The sequence below is a fragment of the Leptidea sinapis genome, chromosome 31, assembly GCF_905404315.1.
Source record: "Leptidea sinapis chromosome 31, ilLepSina1.1, whole genome shotgun sequence".
NCBI classification, from domain to species: Eukaryota; Metazoa; Arthropoda; class Insecta; order Lepidoptera; family Pieridae; genus Leptidea; species Leptidea sinapis.
In genome coordinates, this window is record NC_066295.1 from 8,246,906 (window position 1) to 8,271,418 (window position 24,513).

The following is a 24,513-nucleotide window of genomic DNA, read 5'->3' on the forward strand; positions in this document are numbered from 1 at the left end:
AGAAATGACGAGAAGTGAAAACGGTCGGCCTTTAGCCTAATATTTAATATTTATACTAATTAATATGTTTAATAGAAAGTGAAAGTGAATATAGAAGTATATGTAGCATCGACCCCGCGTGTGAGGGAGGACTCAGGCGCTACAGTATATAAAGTGAATTTTCATCGAAGCTTAGAATATAGAGAAATTGGAAAATGAAACAAATTTTACATTGAATACATTTATTGTATAAAAACGCACATTTTGATGCAGATATAAATGTTTCAAAGCTATCATGGCCTGTATTCTAGAACTATACTCAACGCAGAATATTCATCGTCGTATAGTGTAAAGAAAAAGTTTTGGTACATCATACAAATGTCTATCTTACTTTGAGTATAGTTCTATAATATGATCCAAGACACTTAAACGATAATTAACACTAGAAAGCAATAGTATATGAGTAAATAAATAAGATTGTGTACAAAATACTACAGATATGAGAGAATCATTAATTGCAACGGTGCCTGCTTTATTCTATACCAGTCAAAGAATTGGACAAGTTATGCATTAAGTCACAAATCCGTATTCGAAATGTGTGATAATCTTGTGCTGGCAATATAAGGAGCAAGTTTTATTGATCCTAACATCCTTAGATTAACCCTTGGAGACTTGGTTCAGAGTCCCCAAGACGTATACCAGAGAAACCCGCCAGCTATACACATGATAAAATTGCAAACATAATATATTATTTATATCGGATTTACTTCCACCTATTGCATTATTAATTATATGCATTCAATTGAGATTATTAACATGTTTTTACTAGTTTCGTATCTATATCGACTTTAATACGTCAGTCTGAAGAAAAACATCGCATATTTATCAAGGATCTATGACAATGCAATAACTCATATAGTCTATCCCATTATTATTCCAAAGATCTTCAAGATTTGCGGTCCTTTTTTTCGATTTTGAACTATCACCTACTGATTCTATAGAATTATATTCGATATATGGATTCAAGAGTATACTTAAGTAGTTTATTTAACTAAAAAGGGTCCCTCAAAAGTATTTTAATCTGCTAGCTTTTTTAATAGCTGAACCTGAAAGTGAGTCAACGGGAATTCTATTGTGATATAAGTAGTTCATTGTAGTGAAGCCACCTGAAGTAAGCCGACTGTATCTACCCATAGATGTGATAAATATATGAGTCCAGGTACATCACCTCACCTGATGGAAATTAAAGGAATTACATGAAATTACATTACCAGAAGTCATGCTTTTAAGGCATATAAATGGAATTTCTCATGTGCTTGTGTTTAGTCCGGTATTTAACAATATGAACAGAACGTATCACCTGTTCAACTCTACGACTGGTTAATTTGCATAAGAAAACTGGGTCTTCTGTTAATCAACTTCAAAACTAAGGAGTAGTAAGTAAAAGTTCTTCACCATCAAAACAATAATTTCAATAATATCTTTCCGATACATACATATAATACTTAAAAATCCAGTTTCCTTATACAATGTTCGAATAATAACTTATTATTAGTAATATCTCTAGATGCTAATATTAATAATCTCTGCAATATGGACTGATGTTCGATAATGGTCAACACTTTTGAATTCTTACTGTTACTTATTTGTGATTTAAATCTATAAAAAAATCATTGTTGGTATGTTTATTTCTCTTACGTTGCGATACCATCGACCAGATTGTGATGAAACTTATAGTCTTCAGGGGTCGCCAGTGAAGATTTAAGATAAAAAACTATATAAATAAAATATTTTTGAAGTTATACTTTTTTAGGCGCGTTATGAAAAATGATGAGAGTGAAATTTTAAGATGTGCGTGCACCACTGTAACACAAAAGTAACAGGTTGAAGTTGGTTTCTAAAAGCTGACGTTTGCGTCATTCGTTATTTTTTTTTGGTATCTTCGTCCATTATTAGGACAGGCAAAGGTTTCAAGCCCATACAGCCGTATTCATTATTGAATAATTAATTGTCAATGCCATCTTTGCAAGATTTTAACAATATTGTTCTTTGTAAAAACGTAGAATAGCACGAGGAATAAATCAATTTAATGATTTTTGCTTTGTTAGGCCAAAGAAGTATAACTTCTTGCGTGCATACATAAGTATACACATACTTTTTTTTTTGTTTGTGGCACTACAATGTAAGAGTGCAGTAGTATTGTTTTATAAAAACTAAATCTTTTTTGCAGCTTTGCAAGCACTTAATATTATTAATTGTCGGCGGAATCATTATAAAATTATAAACATAACAACATCTAGTAATATAAATACTAAAACATAGAGGAACACTTAATGCCTAACATAGTATGCTAATGGCGAAATAATATTATGTTTAAACATTGAATAAAGAAAAATACACTGGGGAAGAAAAAACTATAGAAATATTTTATAATAGGTATAGTTTTTTCAAGAGCAATACGATTTAAAGGCATGAAATATAAATGGTAAAATAGTTATCTTCAATATAATTGGAACCATAACTATAACGGAAGCAGAGAGCGACGACAACGGAGGAATGACAGCATAGAAGTTGCGTATATTTTAGACTTCAGATCCTCAGACGCTGAAGTGAGATCTATAATAGAGCGTACTTAGACTTTGCTCAGTCTTTACTTGTGTAAACCTTAGCTAAGTGTGATAAAACGCGAACTTGACTTTTGCACTGGTCTTAGCAATATTTCAGCTGTCAAACGACTATAAAAACGAATTATCCAAATGTTTTGAGTTTTCTTTAGTGTTAATTCCGCCAATATCTGTCTTTTAAACAATTCGACACGTGTTTCGCCTCTAATCTCGTGCCAGATTTTGGCGGGTCAACATGTCCTGAGGATGCCTCTTGTAGAGGCGATACATGTGTCGAATTGTTTAAAAGACCGGCGGTTAATTGGCGGAATTAACCCTAAAGAAAACTCAAAACATTGGATTTCCACAAATTAACGCCTACTTCAATAATTTTTTTTTATTAAAAAACGAAATCAGAGAACTCTAGCTTACAGTTTTACTTAAGTAAAATCTGAGTAAAATCTACGTATGCTCTATAGATCTCAGCCTAAGACCTAAACGTAATACAAAATAGGTTGTGTAAAAGTATTGGACATAATCTGTTACTATGATCACGGAGTATTTATCTATCACAAAAATTGTGATACAAATGTATATTATGCCGAATAGTGTTTAAAAATATGATTATTCTAACCACTAATTACTTAGGTATATAATGTATCAATATTTTATATTTAGCGTGAGAGACAATTAAAAAGTGTTAAATTATTATGTATTTGTAAAACAAACAAACTGAACGATATTAATAAATTATAACTAAAACGAATTATAGATATTTACAAAAACCTTAATCTTAATATGTACATATTGATTCAATTAATAAATGCAATGTGAAATTATAGTAAAATTCTTAACTCCATACTAAATAAAAACGTGATATTGAGTATAAAAGTTGAATATAACATGAAGTTATTTTTATTTATGCTTATAATAAAACTTATCCACTGACAAAACTAACATAACTAAAAGTCAATATTTTTAATACGCCTGTGTTGTTTTCAGGGATTTTTATTTCAATATTTACAACTTAACCTAATCCGTACATCGTATTAGAAGTACTTAAAGTAAAAGGCACATCAGTACCTCTTGAAGCAGAAAATAAAAAATATGACAGACGTTAAAATTATTAATAAAATGCACGTTCATTCCAAACTCATGTGTGCAAACCGCAGAATGCGATACTACTAATAAGTACAATAATAAGGATTATATATTACTAAACGACATTGGCTTAAAGCAGACACTTATTCGATAATTCGTCTTTTGGCAGTAAATAGGACTGGTCACAATCACATAAGCGTATCTCCTAACTCATACAAATCAGCAATCATAGGTAAGAAATCCCATTAATTTTAGATTTGAGTTGATACAAATATTTATTTTTAAGTTGTCACTTAAACAGCGGAATTCTTTCCGATGATAGGACCGCCGCTAGTAGCATATACACGTCGGCCATCAAACTCGACAGATGAATTCCTCTTGATTGCATCATCTGCAGTATCCTTGAGTGGTTCTTTTTCATCCCTGTTATAAACAATAACCTTTTAAAATTCTATACTTTCCAGAGAATTAAAATGCTTATTTACAAACGCACAATCACCAACACATTTACCACTCAAAATAGAAAAGCTAAAATCAAATAATAATACTATTAAAAGCACAAATTGTGCAAAGTAAGTGCAAGCTTAGTACAAACAAGATAATGCAAATCAAACAGACGAAGAATAAACGAGACACGAATTATGAATATAACTAGGAATATCTTACACTGGCGTCGTTGGAATATAACTATAAATGGCCAGATTTTAGCAGCGTGGGGAAAATAAGACATGTGTTAATAATCATGACAATAGAGTACACACCGGTCATGGGTAGCTTAGATATTACTCTGTTTGATGTTTTGTGTTGTAGATAAGTTTAAGCACCAAAAGTAGAATACCAGCAAATACTCAGACAGATAATAGTGAAAAGAAATTTCATTGAGCTTTAGCTGTACTGTACTGTGTGCAGCTACAGAATGGTATTAATCGTTATAACGTTTCGAACTATTGTAACTATATGTTTCACAAGTTAGATCAAACAGAATCATACCCAAGCGCTGATATTTATTACACAAGGAAATTAGAGATTTAGGGCTCACATTAAATTGTAAAATATTTTATGACAAAGGTTGCCGTAAGAGATGTTCCAAGCATTTTCTTGTTCATTAAAAACTAATGCTTTTATTACTAAATTTGGTAATATTTCAGATTCAAATTAAGACTATAAAAACTAATACTAGACTACTTTGAACTTTTCTACGTGTATTTACATTAAATACGATTATAATATTTGCAATGCAAAGCTTTCGCCTTGAAACCAATATTTACAATTCAGTAGAACCCATAGAAAAGACATCATCAAAAAGGGCATTTATATTTATTCAGCTCTAGATTTTGATTGATTGAAACCTTACTGTTAAGTTTTTTTTTTCTATAGTTATAAATATTTACTATCAATCAACAAATTTTAAGAGAGCCATTAAGTTTTGCTATCAAAACTTGCCTTTATTTTAATACGTTATTTGTTTCGTGTGACTGTGGATTAAATGTTATTTCCTTCAATGCTAGGAGTATCCTAGTGAGCATCATCTTCGAGTGAGCTGAGATGTCTTAGCGAGGGTTCTACTACAGCAACCGCACAAACAAAGCATGCAACGTGGTTTGTATGGCGCCTTACGTTGGAGTCTGCACGAGCTTGACTGGTGGTGGTAGCGGCGCTGGGGAAGGCGGCGAACGCGGCTTCGTGCTGCAATAAGGGAGCGGGAAGCGCCAACCGTACAGACTAGCGGGCAGAAACATCTCTCATCGACACTAACACTTACAATGGATCGGATCAGGAACACAAAGAAAGAGGAATAGGAAGTCAAAAAGAAAGGTTACTAATAATAGGATTAATAAGACATAGGATATTGTCGATGTCATTATGAATTCAAATTACACTAATTATTAATGAAATTGAAAATGATTATAGATGAATAATAAATTAATAATTACCTTCCCAATTTCGCTTCGTCATCTTTGTGCGTCTTTACGCGTTTGCCACAAATAGTTGCAATTACTCCCTGCCTTCTAAAGCAGAATAGAAGGAGATCCACAATAAGAAGACACAAAAGAACACCAGCCAGTGCTATGCCTATAATCGATCCACTCGAAAGTAGTTGAGGTGGCGCAAATCCAGAACGTTCCACACCTGAAATTAGATTAATGTTAAAAGAAGAAGATACATTCAATTAACGTGAGCCAGTAAAGTCTGAGGGTCAATATTTTTAATTTTTAAATACAAAGATAATGAAATGAAATAGTATTTGGGAATACAAGACTTTACTGCTCAATAAATTGTTAGTTTTATGCATCACATCGAAAAAGCTGATGATGTTAGGTGAGTGTGATTGTAACAAATAATTCATTGAAAATAGTGTTCAGTTATATTATTGTTCTGCAAGCATTTATTACAATCAAATTCGTTCAACAGAGAGTGCTTTCAGAAGTATAAAACGTGCACCCAATCACCGAAGTAACTTGATCCTGATATTGATAAGCCGAAGATAAAATATCTGTTATAAATTTTGAAAGAGAAAGCTCTCTGTTACGATGAGATGGGGTTTGAATGAGACGATATTAAAGTAATAAACGACAGCGAGAAATAATGATGCATAAAGAGAATTTCTAAGATAAACGTTGAGAAATAAAAGTTGTCAAGATGCAAACATTCCAAAACACTTAGAATTGTGGCAACAGAAATGTTCAAACCCCATGACAAAATATTTTGAATCTAAAATAAGCGTTGTGACGTCTATATATTTAAATATATAATAAATATAAAATTACACGTCTACGTTTATCCACCACCATGGAAATATATGGGTCCTAAAATTACACAAATTACTAACAACCATAAGAATACTGAATTGCATTCGTAGTTTGATCATTTTAGATAATATTAGTTTCTCATACTGCTAATCATCAAAATACGGATGAAATTTTAATTGTTCATTCCTCTAACTTCGTAATATAAGTAATGAATAGAAAATAACAAATATTCGTATACCTGTTGAAACGAACGGAGAGCAAAACATTAGAATTAAACATGCTAATGATTCTAAAACATTGATTACCTATGTAAAATAATGATCGCTAAATAATAAACTAGATTACTATTGTCTAACACTAAAATCTAATCATAACTAGAAGATTTTGTTAGAAAATATTCAGGATACCTTTAATGCTGGTTAGGAAGGTAAACAGACCATGCGAGTGACGGCTGTTTAAAAAAAAGGAAAGTGTAATAAATTAGCATGTAAAAGTTCATGCAATACATAATTTTTATAAATTAGTTCATTCCAAAGGAAGTTTTTATAGCAGATACAACCATTAAAATGTGAATACAAAAATATATTTACCCATTAACAGTCAGGGCGACACAAACACCGTTCAACGAACATTCAAAGGGGTTATTTGATTATCTTGAGCATCTTGACAGCTTTTTGGCTGTATTTTCCTTAATTAACTAAATAACTCACATTCAAAGCATATTTTGCTATGTTGGATATTTTAAGGACTCCGGTATTAAAGGAGAACCTAAATTTATGGGGGCAATTTTATTTGTTAAGTAATTCTCCCAATTGAATATTTTAGTGAAGCATGATTATAATTATTACAAACTATCACTATACTACCGGGGATTAACATATGGGTTATCTAAAACGAAAATATTTTGGGAAATATTTATTCTCTTTCACATTGGTCTTCTCTTCCAGATACAGCATCATGATTCAATCAAGTCTCATATATTTTAACCTATCTACACGATGTATTAGTCGTTACATTTCACATATTCGCACAACGTCATAGTAAAGCCTATTTATTCAAAGTACAACCCACAATCTCATTTACACAATAATCATCGAAAATTCGTACACAGTCACTTAAATAAATTATTAATAAATTCTAGTATTAAAATGTACCTTAAAATGAAGACGCTTTTACAATTTGGCAGTGTCATATAATCGATATTGTTAATTCGCTAACTACTTACAAGTATAACTACACAAATTTAGAATTCATCTTTGTAAATTCATAATTACCACATAAATTTAACGGAAACACTAAGATTTTCATAGTTAAAGCAATGTCACTTTGCAATTAATTCTTTAAGATTATAATATATATTGTTCAAAACATTTAAGAAGTCTAATACAGATACTGTTTAACACATACTATTTTAATTATTTAATACAAATTATTAAAGTCGTCTTTGGACTATATTTATATTTAATCGGATTTTATCCCAAAATTGAGATTTATGACTATTATTGCAAAAAGTGTCTCCACTATATTGTGAGCCCATTGGAAATTTGCTGTACTTCCATTGGGGTTACCTAAAAAATATTAATTTCGATAAATACAGCGTGAAGCAATTTCATTAATCATCACAAATATAAATGAAAATAACTGGGAATAAATCAAAACCAATGAAACTTACCGTTATCGAAAATTAACATAAAAATATGGATTTATTGAAATTGAAAAGTCGATAACTTGATGATATAACGTTAAGAGATGTTGTCACAGTCGTTCAATGAAAACCATGCATATAAAATAATCATAAATAACATAACCTGTTTTAAAATAACTGTAACTGTAACAGAACACACAATTTGAAAATAAAACAGAACGATAATTTTGAAGATAAAACAAAGAAAACTGTCTAACATAAAATTCATTACGAAGTAATTTCTGTTACAGTCCATTACAAAACTTTAATGATGTTATGGCAAGCGCTCATTTTTATTCACAACTAGTTAGTTCTAGATTAGAATAATGTTTGAAAGAACACAAATAATTAAAAGCAAAAAATCAAAAAGAACATAACATACACAAAATTAAACCGTTCATAACGCTGTTAACAAATTGTACTCTTTATGATAACATAGCCAGGAAAGATCTACAACTAATAGAAGGAAGCAAAATCAAAAGATTCGCGTTTTACAAGTGATGAGTAAAGATACAAATAAAACTAAAATACATGGTGTTATGATGGTTGATGCCGATGTGTTTGGATCAGGTGCAGTATAAACATCGTAGAAACCAGCTCGATGAGGGATCTCATTATCTTGGTACTCACCGAGAGCAGTTTGGACGAACAGCTGAGCGGGAAGAGAATAGCCCAAAATATTGTGAGCCCTGACGTGCATACGGTATCTAGTGTCTGGTCGAAGGCCTCTTATTTCATAACTGATTGCTTCATACGATTTTAATTCGTCAATAACGCAATCAGATTCAGCAGATACACGCCATTCGCCACTCACTTTAAGGACCTAAAATTTCAAATTAAAACAAATTATATTTATACCCTTAGGCCAAAAAATGTCACTTATGTCAAAATTATTAATAACAATTTTCAACTACTTTGGAATCATTGAACCTCGTAGCAAGAAACCCATTTTAATTTTTTATGAAAATAAGGGACGAGACGAGCCGGACGTTCAGCTGATGGTAATTGATACGCTCTATCCATTACAATGCAGTGACGCTCAGGATTCTTGAAAAACCCAAAAATTCTGAGCGGCACTTCAATTGCACTCGTCATCTTAAGACACTCTTGACACTTCCATTGCCACTCTTATTATTAATAAGATTCATTCCAAATTTTCGATATCAGTCTGCGGATATAAGAATAAAAAAAAAATATTTGGAAATCAGTGTCACTTAATTTATTTTGTAGATCAATCAACCTTAGACTACAACTTTACTTACTGGGCAATAGCTTATTTCGTACATATCTATAGGTTCGCCATTATGAGCAGGTACTTTCCATTGTAATTCATATTTATCAGCATACTTTCCATGGATAAGAGACTCGGAGCTTACAGCTTCTCTCCATTTCGGTTGTTCTGGTGGAGACCTTCATTGCAAAAAATATATAATGTTAGATAAACTTAAATGTGCACATTAACTTGTATAATATATTTTGTTACTTTCGTTTCGTTTAACGTTTACATGCATGTGTTAAAGATAATATATTAATTGAGCAAAATTTGTCTAATTCCTTACCGTCTTGGCATTATAACCGTTATCGGCGCTCCCCAGCTTCCAACACCAACTTGATTCACGGCTGCAAATCTAAAGTCGTAGGTATACATTGGCATCAAGTTTTCAACGATATACGGTGAATTAATAGACCAAGTTCTATTCATGGCCAAATTCCAGTCGTAGTTGCCATTTTCTTTGTATTGAGTGGTGAACGCTAATATTGGTGGACCCATTTCTTCGGCTGGTCCCACAATGTTGAATGATACTGAAGTAGCTGTGATTGTTTCTTGCTTTGCCTGTATGTTAAAAAATTTAATTATCTACAATGTTTTAGTTTTTTAAGAAAGGTATAATGTTGCATGATTTGCTAACAGAACTTTGATTGACAGATTTGGTAGAACAGAAAAAAAATCTGGGTAAGTGAGGATGAGATTATTGCAATAGAACTTAAGCTCAAATACCTGTAATTAAATTAGCTTCAGAGAAATCAAAGCGGTTACATAGTATCTTATTAACTACATTTTAGTGCAGTAGAAATTTTTAAGAAAGAATAATTGAATTACTTGTAAAACTGGTCCTGGAGGAAATGCTTCTCGAACTTGTATTATATGCTCTGCTTCACCTAGAGTATTTGTAGCGATACATTTGTATATGCCGTAGAGACTTCTATCCGTTGGGGTTATCGTGACGTAGCTTATAGGACCTGAACCGTATATTCTTACTTGAGGAGATTCAATCAGATCAAGATCGTGGAATCTATGGAAAACAAAAAATGTAATTATTTTTACTCTCTTACCAACTTCTCCAAAATATTTAGTATCATACTCACTTCCACTTTATGGTAGCATTTGGAATACTTTCAGCTATACAACTAATATTAATGGGCTGAGCATTCCAACTCCATATAGGCATGTCTGTCATATGTTCAAATGTCGGTCTAAATTGAACCGTTAAATGGCCATTTTTCCTTGCTTCTCCACCTGCATGAGATATATATTTAGATGTACAGTGATTCGATCTTCTCATATTGCATTCCACAGACAAATAACATTACATAGAGGGATTATCTTTAGTAACATATTTTAATTATTTCGCTAGACTCTTATATATTTACCTTCATTTTCAGCAATGCATTCGTAAAGGCCATCGTCAGTTCTGTTTAGCGATGAAATTGTTATAACAGCACTTGATTGCATTTGGTCTCCGGTTTGACGACTGCTCGACTCAATTGAAATTCTAAAATAAAATGTACATAAAGCAGTTGTGGCAAAAATATATTTTTATTTTTTATTTTTTATGGAATAGGAGGACAAACGAGCGTACGGGTCACCTGTTGTTAAGTGAACACCGCCGCCCACAATCTCTAGCAACACCAGAGGAATCACAGGAGCGTTGCCGGCCTTTAAGGAAGGTGTACGCGCTTTTTTTGAAGGTACCCATGTCGTAGTTTACAAAAATATTTATTTTATTTTAAAAATAAAAAATAAAATTCATACCTTCCGTCCTGATTCGCACCATTTAAAAACCGATCCATATTGCTTAGCTTTCTAAAACTAATGCTTGGTGCTGGGCGACCAGTTGCTTTACATTCCAGTCTTCCTTCAGTCTTCTCAGCAGCAGTAGTATTGAATAGTTCAAATATTTTCGGTGGAACAAGTACTTCAACTTCAAGTTCTGTTTCGTTATGCCCAGCTTGGTTTACCGCGCTGCATATGTATTTCCCATAATCACCTGCCTCAACTCTATCAAATGTTAGAAGGCCTGATAATTCATTGACACTGAAGCGAGAAGCTGTACCTAAATTCTGTAAACATTATTTTAGTATTAAAAATTATGAACACAAAAATTACAGAATTAGAATTTTAGATGCTTATTTTAAAACAAATAAATTTACTTCGCGAGTAGAAGCTTTTATCCAGGAATAGGTTGGTGGTGGTTTTCCTCTTGCTTTACAAGTTATAGCTGCTGATTCACCTTCTTTGATAACTACTTTTGTTTCCCTCTCTTCCATTTCAGGAGCAGTGTAAACCTAGAAATTCAAATTTATACTTCGGAATTAAAATACGTATCAGCCAATTTATTTAATAATTGAAAAGAAAGATATCAGATCATTCAGTCTTATATTAAGAATTAAAAATAAAGGAGGAGAAGAAAATATGGCAGTGCTGTGAGTGTTCTTATGAAATTAGGAAATTAATTGTAGAATAGATCCGGAACGTTATTATTAAGTAAATTAATTATGTTTATTTGTGTTATATTTACCTCAAGTTTAATATTCCTCTCTGCAAGCTCTCCAGTTTGAATGACAACTGCTCTGCAAGTATATGTTCCATCATCGCTCTCCTCAACACCTTTTATCATGAGACCATTCGCGTGAATGACGTATCTGTCGCCAGTAAGAATCTACGACAAAATATACGATTGGAATATTATACCTGTTAATATAATTCTCTTTGATTATTTATTCGTCTAGATAGACTGTGACAGCTGTGAATACCTTGAAAATAATTGAGGTTGACAGTAAATCTTTATTTTGAGCAATGCACTCATACTTAGACAAAATGACATACAAATTTAATGCGAGTGTAAGACGTAGCTTATCACGCACACTGAAGTAATAAAGCTGACCTGTTTTCATGCGTTGCCATACAGCAAGAGGCTCTATCCAGATGTATAAATTATCTAAGATCTATTTTTGAAGTACTACAATAAAACGCAAATTTAAGATACAAAAGTATAATCTTAAGCTAAGCTCCATTATAGTTAATGCTAGCAATTTAATTCTGAAACAGATTGCATCAATTTCGATATAAAATCGTTTTTAAATCCTATAATCCCTCGACTGTTGCAACGAGTGATTTTATATTATCTGTATACAGAAGCTTCGTAAATAACTTTTTTTACATTTACTAGAGCCTTACCGGAGTGCCTTCCTTGAACCAATCAACTGACGGCGCTGGTTCAGCTGTTACTTCGCACATCACTTTGAAATCTTTTCCTTTTGTTGCATATTGATTTTCATTAGCATTTGTCCAAGTGATTGCAACTACAAAATCAAAAATTAATAATAATTTTATAATCTCAAATAGTACCATATAACTAACGGCCGGTCCCAATATTCTATCTACAGATAGAGGTAAATTATTACCTTCTACTGTCAGTAATTAGCTGTCAATAATCTGAAGCTGTCCCAATATACCCGATAAGTCATTCTTATCGCCTTATATTGGGACGCGTGAATTGCAATTTCCGTATAAACTTCTATCCCTGGTAAGATATACGTCGTCCCATTGACAGACAGCGTGTACGGAAAAGGTGAGTTACCGTCGATAAGTTTATTGGGACAGAAAAGTCAACGATAGATAGACTATATAGATAGAGAATATTGGGAACGGCCGTTAATGATTTTAAAAGCCAAAACACTATTGTGTTTGCTAATGTGCTGTTACGATAGGTTAACATTATTAAAACAGACGCAATTTCCACATTCTACAGCCTCTATCGTGCTATAACTGAATGTGGCTTCTGTCATGCAATTTAGTTTAACGCGCCAGTAGATTTTGTGAACAATGAACACAATTTGTGGAAACCGTACCGAAAGTGTCGAGAACAACGCTTGCACTGAGAGGCATGTTGGTAAAGGTCGCTTCGCAAGTATAATTGCCTGCCATGGCTGGAGTGATTGACGATATGTATAGCAGCTGCAGTTGTTTAGCGGGCATCGGTTCCGTGTAAATTTCGGGTCTTGTACCGGGCCTGAAACAATACAAAGGCTTAAATGATTATAGTAAGTATTAACCGAATTTTCCACCTCACGGATCGCAACTATTAAGTTCATTTCAATTGTTGATTCTAGATCTAGATAACATCTTAAGCGATTATTTACGTATTTTTTTACGGGTGCCAATATTGGTAGCTTATTTATAACATTTAGGTCTGATTTTATTTTTTGTAGCAGCAGTTTTAGTCTGTTTACAAGTTTCAAACTTCCTTAGCATTAAATGGAAGTGTAAAAGAGACATATTAACACTTGGAATACTAACGATGCTTCATTTATAATTTGCCCCTTAGGATCCCTCCATTGGGGCTGCGTGACTAGGGCCGGGTCCGAGGCGTCTGCTTGACACGTGAGCACGACTGACTTGCCCACTGCAACCGTCTGTTGCTTCTGCATGGGGAATATCCTCAGGTTCGCCGCAGAACATTCTGTGGACAATTTGCATATATTATTGATTTGCAATGTGCGCTAGTCTGGTGACCCTATCAGTGTCTTCACACGGTTTGGTTTTAGTTGCAGCATTTTCTTTACTTTTACTTTAGGTACTCCTGTGGCGTAGCCACTCAAAGTGGGACTGGGCCTTCGACACAAGAGTTCGCCTTTTATTTCGGACCAGCATTTGTTTAACAAAAAATTGGAAATGATTACTTAAGAATTCGTTCAAATAACATCGTTCACTTTCAGCTATGATGTTGAGAAGTTGAGAATTTATGGAATGTCTAATCGAAAATGTTTATGATATTTTATGAGAAGAAATATTTCAATTGAAAGATTGCGAAAACAATAGCTTGGGTTAACTTGTGAGAAAAACAAAACACAAAATAATTATACGGTAATGCGAATAAATAGTTTCAAGGCAACGAGTTTATATTTGTCGAATTTAATTCATATTGAAGCGACAAAATTTTAAAGGTGTCAAACTTGTTGAATCGATTTCATTGGAAGTTGAGATATTTTAAATCGAATGCGATTTAACAATTGATCAACTAAATTTGAACGCGTCTCATATTAGGAATTTATAAGAGGTGAGATATTTTGATAATAGTGCCATTTTAATATTTTTTTTTAGAAATTAACAATCGAGAGAGTCGTTGCACAGGATGCCGGCTAGATTATGGGTACCACAACGGCGCCTATTTTTGCCGTGAAGCAGTAATGTGTAATGGTAAGCATTATTGTGTTTCGGTCTGAAGGGCGCTGTTGCTTGTGAAATTACTGGGCAAATGAGACTTAACATCAAAAGTCATAATGACTTAATAAAATAAGATGCATATTTAATAAGTTGCATGTATTGCAAAATAGTACTTATTTCAAGAAGGCAATATTATTCATTCTTCTGTCTTTGTGGAATGTACGATCAATCTAATTACGTTTTAAATCACTTCAACCATATTTTTAAAATCTCTACTTTGTATCACAGCTATACATCATGTCTTTAATATGTTAAATGACTTTAACAGTAACTGCATTAAACGATTTACATTCACAATTACATACATTATTTTACAAAATTATGAGCTGTGAAATCAACTTGAAACTCATGTAATGAAATATTCGAAGCGATATTATGTTTACTTTAACGAGGCTGTGAAGCGCAATAGTGTTCAAAATTTATTCATGTTAAATAAAACACTTTTAAAGCATTAAAACGCGTATAATTGTAACTGTGTTTTTATATTAGTTTTAGAGTAAAAGTTACATTTTTATTTTAGCTAACCTGACGTTTTGTGTCCATTTCAGAGCACGTTCCCTCGTCCCCTTGAAAACGTGCTCTGAAAACTGCACGAAACTAATAATTAATCTAATTCTAGTTACAATTATTGTAATTTTATGAGTCAGTGTCAGCCAATGTAGGTTTGTAGCTAAATACATAGTTATAGGTGAGATGTGCTTGAGTCGCACGCACGACGTGAGGAGGCGAGAGGCGAGAGCAGGGCCGCGGCGGGAAGACACCGATTCCAAAAATAACAATAATCGTTACTAGACTTAGATTAATTATTTAGATTGTATAAAAATACGCAATTATTTTTATACTTTTAAGTGCATATTATTTCTATTAATTTGGGATAGTGTTTTTGAAGTCGTTTGTTTTTTTTGTTAATTTTTTTTTGAAGTCAGTTAATAATAATAAAACATAGTATCAAATACACGCGATGTAATCCTTAAAAAAATATTTTAATTAAATGTATAAACTTCAGATGCTTTACCAATCAGCTTTGAAAATAAGGTTGGAACAAGTAATCTTCGAGAAATAAAATAAATATTCGATACATTGTTGTTTATCATGTTTACTTTTACGAGTCTGCGAAATTGCGATCGATGTTGAACCAACGTATACACAATTCATAGGGAAGACGCGTGGAATTTTATAAAGCTGTTTATGTATTCAGACCACGCTCAGTCCCTTTCCTTCTGCAGGCTTCCCGACTTACATTTTTTAGCCGTTTTTTGAGGAACGTCCGAGATTACTTGACTTTTGAAGCAATTTGTAACAACTGTCTACATCAATGAAACAAATTCAGACAGAAAAAGAGAAAATTTTCTCTTGCTCACAATAATAATGTTGTTTTAATATCCTTACCGAATGTTGGCAAAGGGTTGAGATTACAAAGTTAAATTAACTATTGCTATATTGCAAAATTATAAAGCAAAACTAAAACATTATTAATACTGAATGGAGGTGAGTGCAGGCGGGCAAAAGAAGCTCAACTATATAAGCTTACTCGAAACCTGATGAAACTAACACAGACAAACTAACGTAAAATAACTCATGCGATAACATAAAATATAGGTGCCACTAAGTGTCCCCTGTGCAGGCCTTATATGGAGACAGAAGAGACGGCCGCACATCCGGGGTCACCGAGGACTCTCCCCGAAGTCCTGGGTGACATCAGAGGTTTTATTATTACTTAAGGAATTGGGATAGCATTTTTACTACAACAAAAAAGATAACTAGACTATATTTGTATTTATTGAAGTCTCCATAGGTATTAAAAAAAAAATTACCTTTTAGTTTGGCTTTTCTTTTCTGAGGCTTAAATTATTAATTTAGTAATTCATTCTGAAAATAGAATTAGAAGTACCATAATTATGAGTCAATATTTATTTATGTCATGGTAAGCCTCTAGAATGTAACTCCAGAACGTCAATATTACATTGTCTTTGGTCCATGATACGTGCGCTTTTCAATGACGTCTAGAGTCTTGAAGATGATGAAAAATTACGTTCAAAGATTTCGTTACATAGACAGGGTCGAGATGATAGAAGATTAGCATGTTACTAATAATAGTATAATAATAACGCACTTAATGAAAGAACCAATCATACTAATTAGAACAAAACAATTCTAGAATACAGTTAAAACTGTTTGTTTTATCTAAATCATTCGCAATTTTATTGTAGCACATTGTTTCTCTCCGAAAATATTTTCGAATTCTATCAAGGGATGCTTAAATTACATCAAGGGGAGAATGGGGAATGTTGACAAATTCTGCAGTGAGGGGACAAGTGAAATAAGTGTGCGGTGGATTAAAGGGTTTGAGGTTTTGCTCCATAAGGTCTTGTATTACCAATTACACGTTATTCTTAGTTATTACGTTGACAACGTATAATTTAACTGATTATAAGGTGACATTTTCTTATTACGTGGAGATTGATTCCTTACAAGCCTCATCAATCATTAGACCAATGTTTAAGTCTAGCTTTATCCATTCTGTTACCATTAACCGCAGATACATCATAGTGGATTGAAAATCAAATGTTATGTGCTTTATAAGTTTAATGACGAACACAAACAGAAATAATTTTCTGGAATCTTTTTTAATGTACTATGCAATGATCTTTATAATTACAATCCTTTTTTTTTTCATAAAGTGAATGTGTGGTTAATAAAACAAACAAACATTTTCAAAATTCAAATTAGGTACGCTGAATTTGTGAAATAATACATTAAAAGCACGCTTACAAAACTTAAAACGCTTACAAAAAAAGTAATTAAGAGTAACAGTAATTTTTAAATATAAAAAGTTCGTGATAAAGCATTATAAGGTCTACACTCTAGTGAAAAATTACTTTACAATGAGAAACCATTAAACTTCATATTTAAACTGTTGTTTAGGTATATTTTAACTTGTTTTTATTCTCAAAACAGCATAATTCTATTTAAAATTAAGATACTCCATCGCTTGTGTGCCGAATTTTTTTGAAGTGAAAATTTCTTTAAGCGAATTGTTTGTACTGACAGTGACTGAGCCGTCACGCTCAGCTATGTAACGCTCGTCAGAATTAAGTTGACTTAAGATAGACTGTATTAGGTCTTATTAACCTTGAATAGAATAGTTTTTTAGATATTCACATCTATCGTATACTATCAAGTATATATTATACCGTTCTTTTATTTTGACTTTGATTTTAGCTACATACACGGACGAGTGAATAAAAAAGGAGTCCGTGTCACCTTACATAACAGTGAAGCACCAAAACAAGCCGGTAAACCAGTAAATACACAGCTCCACGCACACACTTACACTCACACAGCCGATCGGCCGCCATTATGAAATGTGCCATCGTCTGTGACAGATCAGTATGCGTCGCAATAAAATATTTTAAAAATACCGTCGTCCGTTGTGGAAAAGTGTAAAAAGTATAAGAACGATACTATAAAAGTATTTGTCATATATGATTATTTAAGGGAGAAAATTTGTGAACTGGTAACCCCCGTAACCGCACACACACTAGCATAAAGGTGCTTCAGTTGCTTATATCACGGCGCGGAGTCCTTCTTTTTTACTTGTCCCTGCCTACATAGATATGTATAGCTAACATAAAGCATATAAGAAAGACAAATACATATCCCTTTATTTCGTTTAAATAACTTCACTAGGTGAATATTGATTGTGTTCCCTACCACAGTCTCATCTCGCATGGGACTTACAGGCCGTCTTCAATAGACCAGAAACTGTACCGGTTCGTTTCACTCCACGTATTAAGATTGGCCTATTGTCGGCAAACTCGGATTGCTCTACGGGAAATATAGGGTTCGAAGTCTTTTGAAAAGTTAATCGAAAACGGAAATGTTTTACCTTTCTGAGTAATGTGAATGTATTTTGTTTTAAAGTTATGTGGCTTCGTAATTTACCTATTTGCTGAGGCCAGTGGGGTAAGATTGTATTACAAAGATTTAATCAAATTTAATTATACCAATAGTAATTCGAATTATTTAACAAATTTAAATTACATCATATTTTCAGTCACCCTGTATTTTATATCTTTAAACGAGCAATTCTTGTGTATATTAAATTTATATATATATGTATGGATATATACATATTTATTTATTTATAATTGCTTATAAAATTCTCACAGAATACCTTTATTTATTTATTTATGGTGTATGTGGATGATGCAGCTACTGTACTCAATAACTTTTGTATTAATTTACATTTACTTTTTTCACTTACACTTGTAAGACATTGACTATTTGACGTTTGAGTGTGTCTGTTGCATCATTTTACATTTTAAATATCATATTGTAATTGAAATGATTTGTAAATCGATTTAAATGTAAATCTTGATATAAAAGAGTGGCAATGAGTTTCTTGCTACTTCTTCTCATTAGTCTTGCTACTCTTCTCCCTTTACGAAGCGGTAGATTCAATAAGATTTTTTTTTGACATTCATAAGTGTCATTTCCGTGACCTACGTGAATAAACTGATTTTGATTTGATTTGATATAATGTGAATCTCGGAAACGTCTCCAACGATTTTCATAAAATTTAGTATACAGGGGATTTCGGAGCCGATAAAACAATCTAGCTAGGTTTCAATTAAAAATGTAGTTTATATAACTATTATAACATTACAATACAAAGGTAAATTTCGCCATTATATACAAGACCATAATAGCTCAGGTGGACATTGGTTGATCCGGAAAGGAGAAGACCCCGCGTCAAATCCAGATGTTTTTTTGGTTCAAATTTTGTAAATTCTTAAAAGTTCGAGCAAAGCTCGGTCGTCCAGATATTATAATATAATATGTATAAGAAGTCAATCTAACAAAAAATACCAAAAGAATAACCAAGCGCTCAATTTATTCGCGAATCTTTTCAAGCTATCACGCATAACTATTGCACTCTATTTGTGCAGAGAGAATTTCGTGTTATGATGTTTTTATTTTCAACAAGCTGACCCAGCAAACGTTGTATTGCCATCATAGGTAACAATTGTAGTTAATCTACCAACTATAGTTAGCTAAAATCAAGTTTGTTTTTTACCTCCTGAGAATGTTAGAAAGATACAAAGATTCTAATTAGTTAGTCATTCTAAACTATTCTTTCAATTTGATATCTGAACGACGGGGGACTCATCAAAGGAAAATCAAAATTGTTGTTTTTATTTTCATTCCAAAAATTTTCATATTTATTCACCTTTTAATCCTTTTCTGGACTTCCACATTTAATTAAAGACCAATATTAGCCAAATCGGTCCAGCCGTTATTAAGTTTTAGCGAGACTAACGAACAGCAATTCATTTATATATATATATATAGATTATTATGAAACCGATGAACGTACCTACATATATTTTATGAACTTTAAGGGAGTGCGGTTAAAGATATTTTATACCATCGTTTCCAAGTTTGTATAATATAATCCTAATCCACTTAAAACTTACAAGCAACATGTTTTGAGTATTAATTGTTATCTCACATCAATTTCGCGTAATTTATCATCAACTCAGCATACTTGGTAAATTTAATGTAGAACAAACCAAAGTTTTGTTTAATTTAAAGAACACGTTCGCACAGGGTGGGTTGTGATTAATAGCACGGCATTATTTCCCAATTAAGCGCACCTCCCCTTCGAAGATGCCTCGAGGTAGTTAACTAGAAACAATTTTCCCCAGAGATGAAAATAGCGAAATCTGCTGCATTAACGTTTAAGCGTGGCTTAGCACAGGTAACATAATCCGGGAACTGACGAAAATGAATATACCCACGTCAGTGTGAGCTTTGTGCATTTGAATACAACACTCTCTTATCACTAACAATGCAATGGGAATACTGTAAAAGACAGGGGAATTACACAACGAATTAAATCCTGTTGTCTTTACACAGACAATCTAAGGATATAGTTTGTAATGTTTATTCAGATTTGTAAAACGACGATGGAAATTAATTAGAATTCTGATGCAAAAAGTTATGTGGTTGTGTTAAGATAAATTTAATTAACAAATAAAATAATCAAATTAGATAAGATAATGATTTCTGACATTAGTACAACCCTGTGACAGACACAACTACAACAGTCTTATTTTTTTTTATGACAATAAGGGACGAGACGAGCAGGACGTTCAGTTGATGGTAATTGATTCGCCATGCCCATTACAATGTAGTACCGCTTAGGATTCTTGAAAAACACAAAAATTCAAAGTGGGACTACAGTTGCGCTCGTCAACTTCAGACATAAGATGTTAAGTCTCATTTGCCGAGTAATATCACTAGCTACGGCGCCCTTCAGACCGTAACACAATAATGCTTACACATTACTGCTTCACGGCAGAAATAGGTGCCGTTGTGGTACCCATAATCTAACCGCTATCCTGTGCAAAGGAGCCTCCTACTTACACAGCCTAGCTCTTTAAATAGATTATTTTTATGACAATTTATTAATTAGTAGCTAATACACCCAAAATAAACAAGTTATTTCACTATTTATTATTAATATAAAGACCCATACGCTTTTACCGATACACATTGTGTCCACATACGATCCCTTCGGACGACACAAATGCAATTTATCTCATTTTCCTCAATTACGAGCTTTTCAGTGAGGATGGAATCTCGTGTCAAGCAGGGTGAACCCTCTGTCTGATTGTGTATGTTTTATGCGGTCTGAAAGTAAATTACTCTTTATATTGTTTATCTAAACCTTATATTCCAATAAACTGCTTTATATGCCTGCCTTGTCGCGGATATCTCATTATTGTTACTTATTTCTAGTATTTGGAAAATAAGTTTAAAAGGAATTTTGTTATTTTCAAATATTAATAATGACTTTACACTAGCAAAGCCCCGCGATGTCACACGCTTAGATACCGATCTCTTGCAAGTGAAAAGTCTACTAAGTCGGACAATAGATTTATTTTTGTTATAATAAAAGTTTTATTTCACTTAATTAATATTTTCCCTAGATTGACATTTTCAAATTCGTTATATATTTTAGATAGAATGTCAGATTTTAATAATTTGAATACTATTTTACAGGTATTGAAACGTTCTTTGATAAAATATTTAATAGGGTAAGGATTAAAACAGAGGTATGAATAATATGGTTTAATTATTATCGGCATTTACTTATATATAAAACTTAAAAATTTTAGAAAAGTGTTATAGTGGCATAACTACAGTAGTTGGACATATGGTATCGGTCCAGTAGTTTTTTGTGCGAAAACATTACAAACATACATACAAAAACACAAATGTTTTCTCTTTATAGTATTTGTCTAGATATACTTATCGTTATATATACCTATCTGTATGTGTTAATCGTTGATCACTATTTTAGAGCATAAGGCTAATGCTTACGTTCAGCATGTCTTTTGTTTTTTTATTGTAGAGGAGAAGATAAGCTAAATAGCACAGTTAAATATTAAAATGATTATTTTAATTAAATGTTTATCGCAACTGACTATTATAAATTTGAGCAAAAGAATAATGCTGTTTGCTTTTAATTTTTGTTTTGTTTTTATTAAAGAGAAGGACAAAGGAACGGATCAGCTAATGGGAAGTGATCACCGCCGCTCTCAATCTCTTAACACCAGAGGAATCATAGGCGTTTGTAGGATATGATGATTTATGGATATTGGAGATTGAATAACTCTTTATAACGAAATATTCTTAGATGGTCGGTTAAACAATTTGCATCAGCAAATAGAAGAATGAACAATATTATATATCGAACATACGATCCAATGTAAGCCATAATTTGCTACCTCGTCAGAATCTTACCAGTGGGAGGCTTAGTCCATAGTCCTTAGCATAAGATGCCGGCCAGATATGGGTACCAAAACGGCACGTATTTCTGCCGTGAAGCAGTAATGTGTAAGCATTATTGTGTTAAGGTCTGAAGGGCGTCGTAGCTAATGAAATTACTGGGCAAATGAGACTCAACATCTTATGTCTCAAGGTGACGTGTGCAATTGTAGTGCCGTTCAGAGATTTTGGGTTTTTCAAGAATCCTGAGCCACACTACACTGTAATGCGCAGGGCGTATCAATTACCATCAGCTGAACGTCCTACCCGTCATGTTACTTATTGTCATAAAAAAAAGCAATCCTACCACCGGTAAATAGACACAGATATCTATAAGAGATGTACATAAAATAAATTTTATTTCAGCCGCTTCATAAATGCTAGCAAAATTTATATCCAAAAAGATAGCAGGTGCCACGGAATCACCACTCACAGCACCATTACTTGTAATGAAAACCATTATGGGCGCTGCAATAAATTTTATTTTCTCGCTAACCACGCGGCCGGGCGCATCCAATTCTCCCTATTCCTTTATTATCAGTTAGCAAAAGGACCCTCCATAAAGAAAACAAAAAGACCGGTCTTAAAATTGAGTGCTGGGGCGTAACGAAGTGTTGCCCACTTAAAACAATAGCTAAATACGTGGGGCAGGACTTAACATCCTTCGTTGAAGTACACTCAATATGAGCTGAATTGGGAATTTTGTCGGAAAAACGTGTACGGAATTTATTTAAAAAAAAATCGTCAGCACGATGAAGTGGTATTGAATAGGTGTGCAATTGTATGAAACAATCTTAATTCGCTGTTCGTGTGATAGGAATAATAAATGTAATATCGAAGAATGACTGCTAAGTTTGAATTTTAAAGATGTATTTAAGAAATTTTTACTCCTTAGTCGTGTGTCAACTGTCACTGTCGAAATCAAACCCGAACTGAGTAAATGTTTTACATTTCTGCTTATTGAACAAGAGTATTTTAAATAACTGGAGTAAATGCGGCAATGTATAGATATAGCAGTCGAAGTTTCTTTTGGTGTAATTTGTGGCATGTCCCAGATTTGGGCTTTATTTTTATACGATGTGATTTATATATGTATAGAACGTCTATTAGATTTAAGGATTGGTCTCCGCTGCGCTCCAACTAGATACCGCAGGCGTAGTCGCAAAGTGTGGAAACTAATGCTACGCCCAAGTGGGAGTACTCGAGCCAGTCTCGAACAATGTGAGACGTTGACGTATCACATGTTCTGTTAAACTTTAACAATAGTTGAAACTTTTTTGCGTTACGTAGTATTTTTTGTAAAATAATACTACAAGAATTAAGAAAGACACTGGGATCACATAACATCAGTACTTATTTTGTATTTTATTAATTTCAATATGAAAAATCACGAAGCGTATTTTATTTGAAAGATGCCATTGAAGGTCAAGATGCCACGCACACAAGCATCTAATAGTAGCCGTACTAAAAAAGCTATTGTACTTATGTAGTGCGGTTTCTATTTGGAGCGCAGCGGACACCAATCCTTAATCTAAGAGAATGGTATTGAAACCAATCGATTAATGGATTGCAGATTCAAATATTTTACATAGTCATTAAAGTACTGTTTTATAAAATAGTTTCGAGATATCCAACATGGTTCCCCTTTTCAGCATTTTGCCTATTGTTAATGACCAAGTAATAGTGTTCAAGAATTATTTGAATTTCGCTCTGATGGTCACTGCATCTCTGAAAACTATTGGGATACTGAGTCTTAGCATCTTAGCCTCTTAGGTCTCAAAGTGACGAGCGCTATCACGGTGCTGCTCAGCTTTTCTGGTTTTCAAGCAATACTAATGTAATATCCACAACATATAATCGTGATCCATATTAAGGTCATTAATAAACAAATACATCGAAATTAACTTGAACATACTTTTCCTAAGTAACTTTATCTAACTAACATTTTATTAGACACAGACAGTCGCCCCAATTGTCACACAATATTTTTCGTGCAAATATATATATAGTCTTAATCATCAAAGTAAGACCAAAGTAAATTGGTCTTGA

The 24,513-nt window shown here is 32.9% G+C and overlaps 1 protein-coding gene across 7 annotated transcripts in view; it reads right to left on the reverse strand.

The window, feature by feature from the left end:
* Window positions 1-204: 204 nt before the first annotated feature.
* The window catches only part of LOC126974069 (fasciclin-2-like), a 171,323-nt gene continuing 147,014 nt past the window's right edge, over window positions 205-24,513 (reverse strand). The window contains exons 2-17 of one of the 7 annotated variants that reach the window (XM_050821459.1): window positions 13,699-13,861; window positions 13,251-13,411; window positions 12,577-12,701; window positions 11,918-12,058; window positions 11,550-11,684; window positions 11,152-11,459; window positions 10,770-10,891; window positions 10,485-10,635; window positions 10,219-10,411; window positions 9,677-9,951; window positions 9,380-9,527; window positions 8,748-8,940; window positions 5,618-5,813; window positions 5,301-5,369; window positions 4,350-4,370; window positions 205-4,106 (exon numbers count right to left, since the gene is read on the reverse strand). In XM_050821459.1, the coding sequence (XP_050677416.1) occupies window positions 3,977-4,106; window positions 4,350-4,370; window positions 5,301-5,369; window positions 5,618-5,813; window positions 8,748-8,940; window positions 9,380-9,527; window positions 9,677-9,951; window positions 10,219-10,411; window positions 10,485-10,635; window positions 10,770-10,891; window positions 11,152-11,459; window positions 11,550-11,684; window positions 11,918-12,058; window positions 12,577-12,701; window positions 13,251-13,411; window positions 13,699-13,861 (2,531 nt within the window). In that variant the 3' untranslated portion in view covers window positions 205-3,976. Of the gene's footprint in view, window positions 4,107-4,349; window positions 4,371-5,300; window positions 5,406-5,617; window positions 5,814-7,335; window positions 8,002-8,747; window positions 8,941-9,379; window positions 9,528-9,676; window positions 9,952-10,218; window positions 10,412-10,484; window positions 10,636-10,769; window positions 10,892-11,151; window positions 11,460-11,549; window positions 11,685-11,917; window positions 12,059-12,576; window positions 12,702-13,250; window positions 13,412-13,698; window positions 13,862-24,513 lie in introns of those variants that run through there. The other 6 variants (XM_050821457.1, XM_050821462.1, XM_050821461.1 and 3 more) reach the window with 6 other exon arrangements.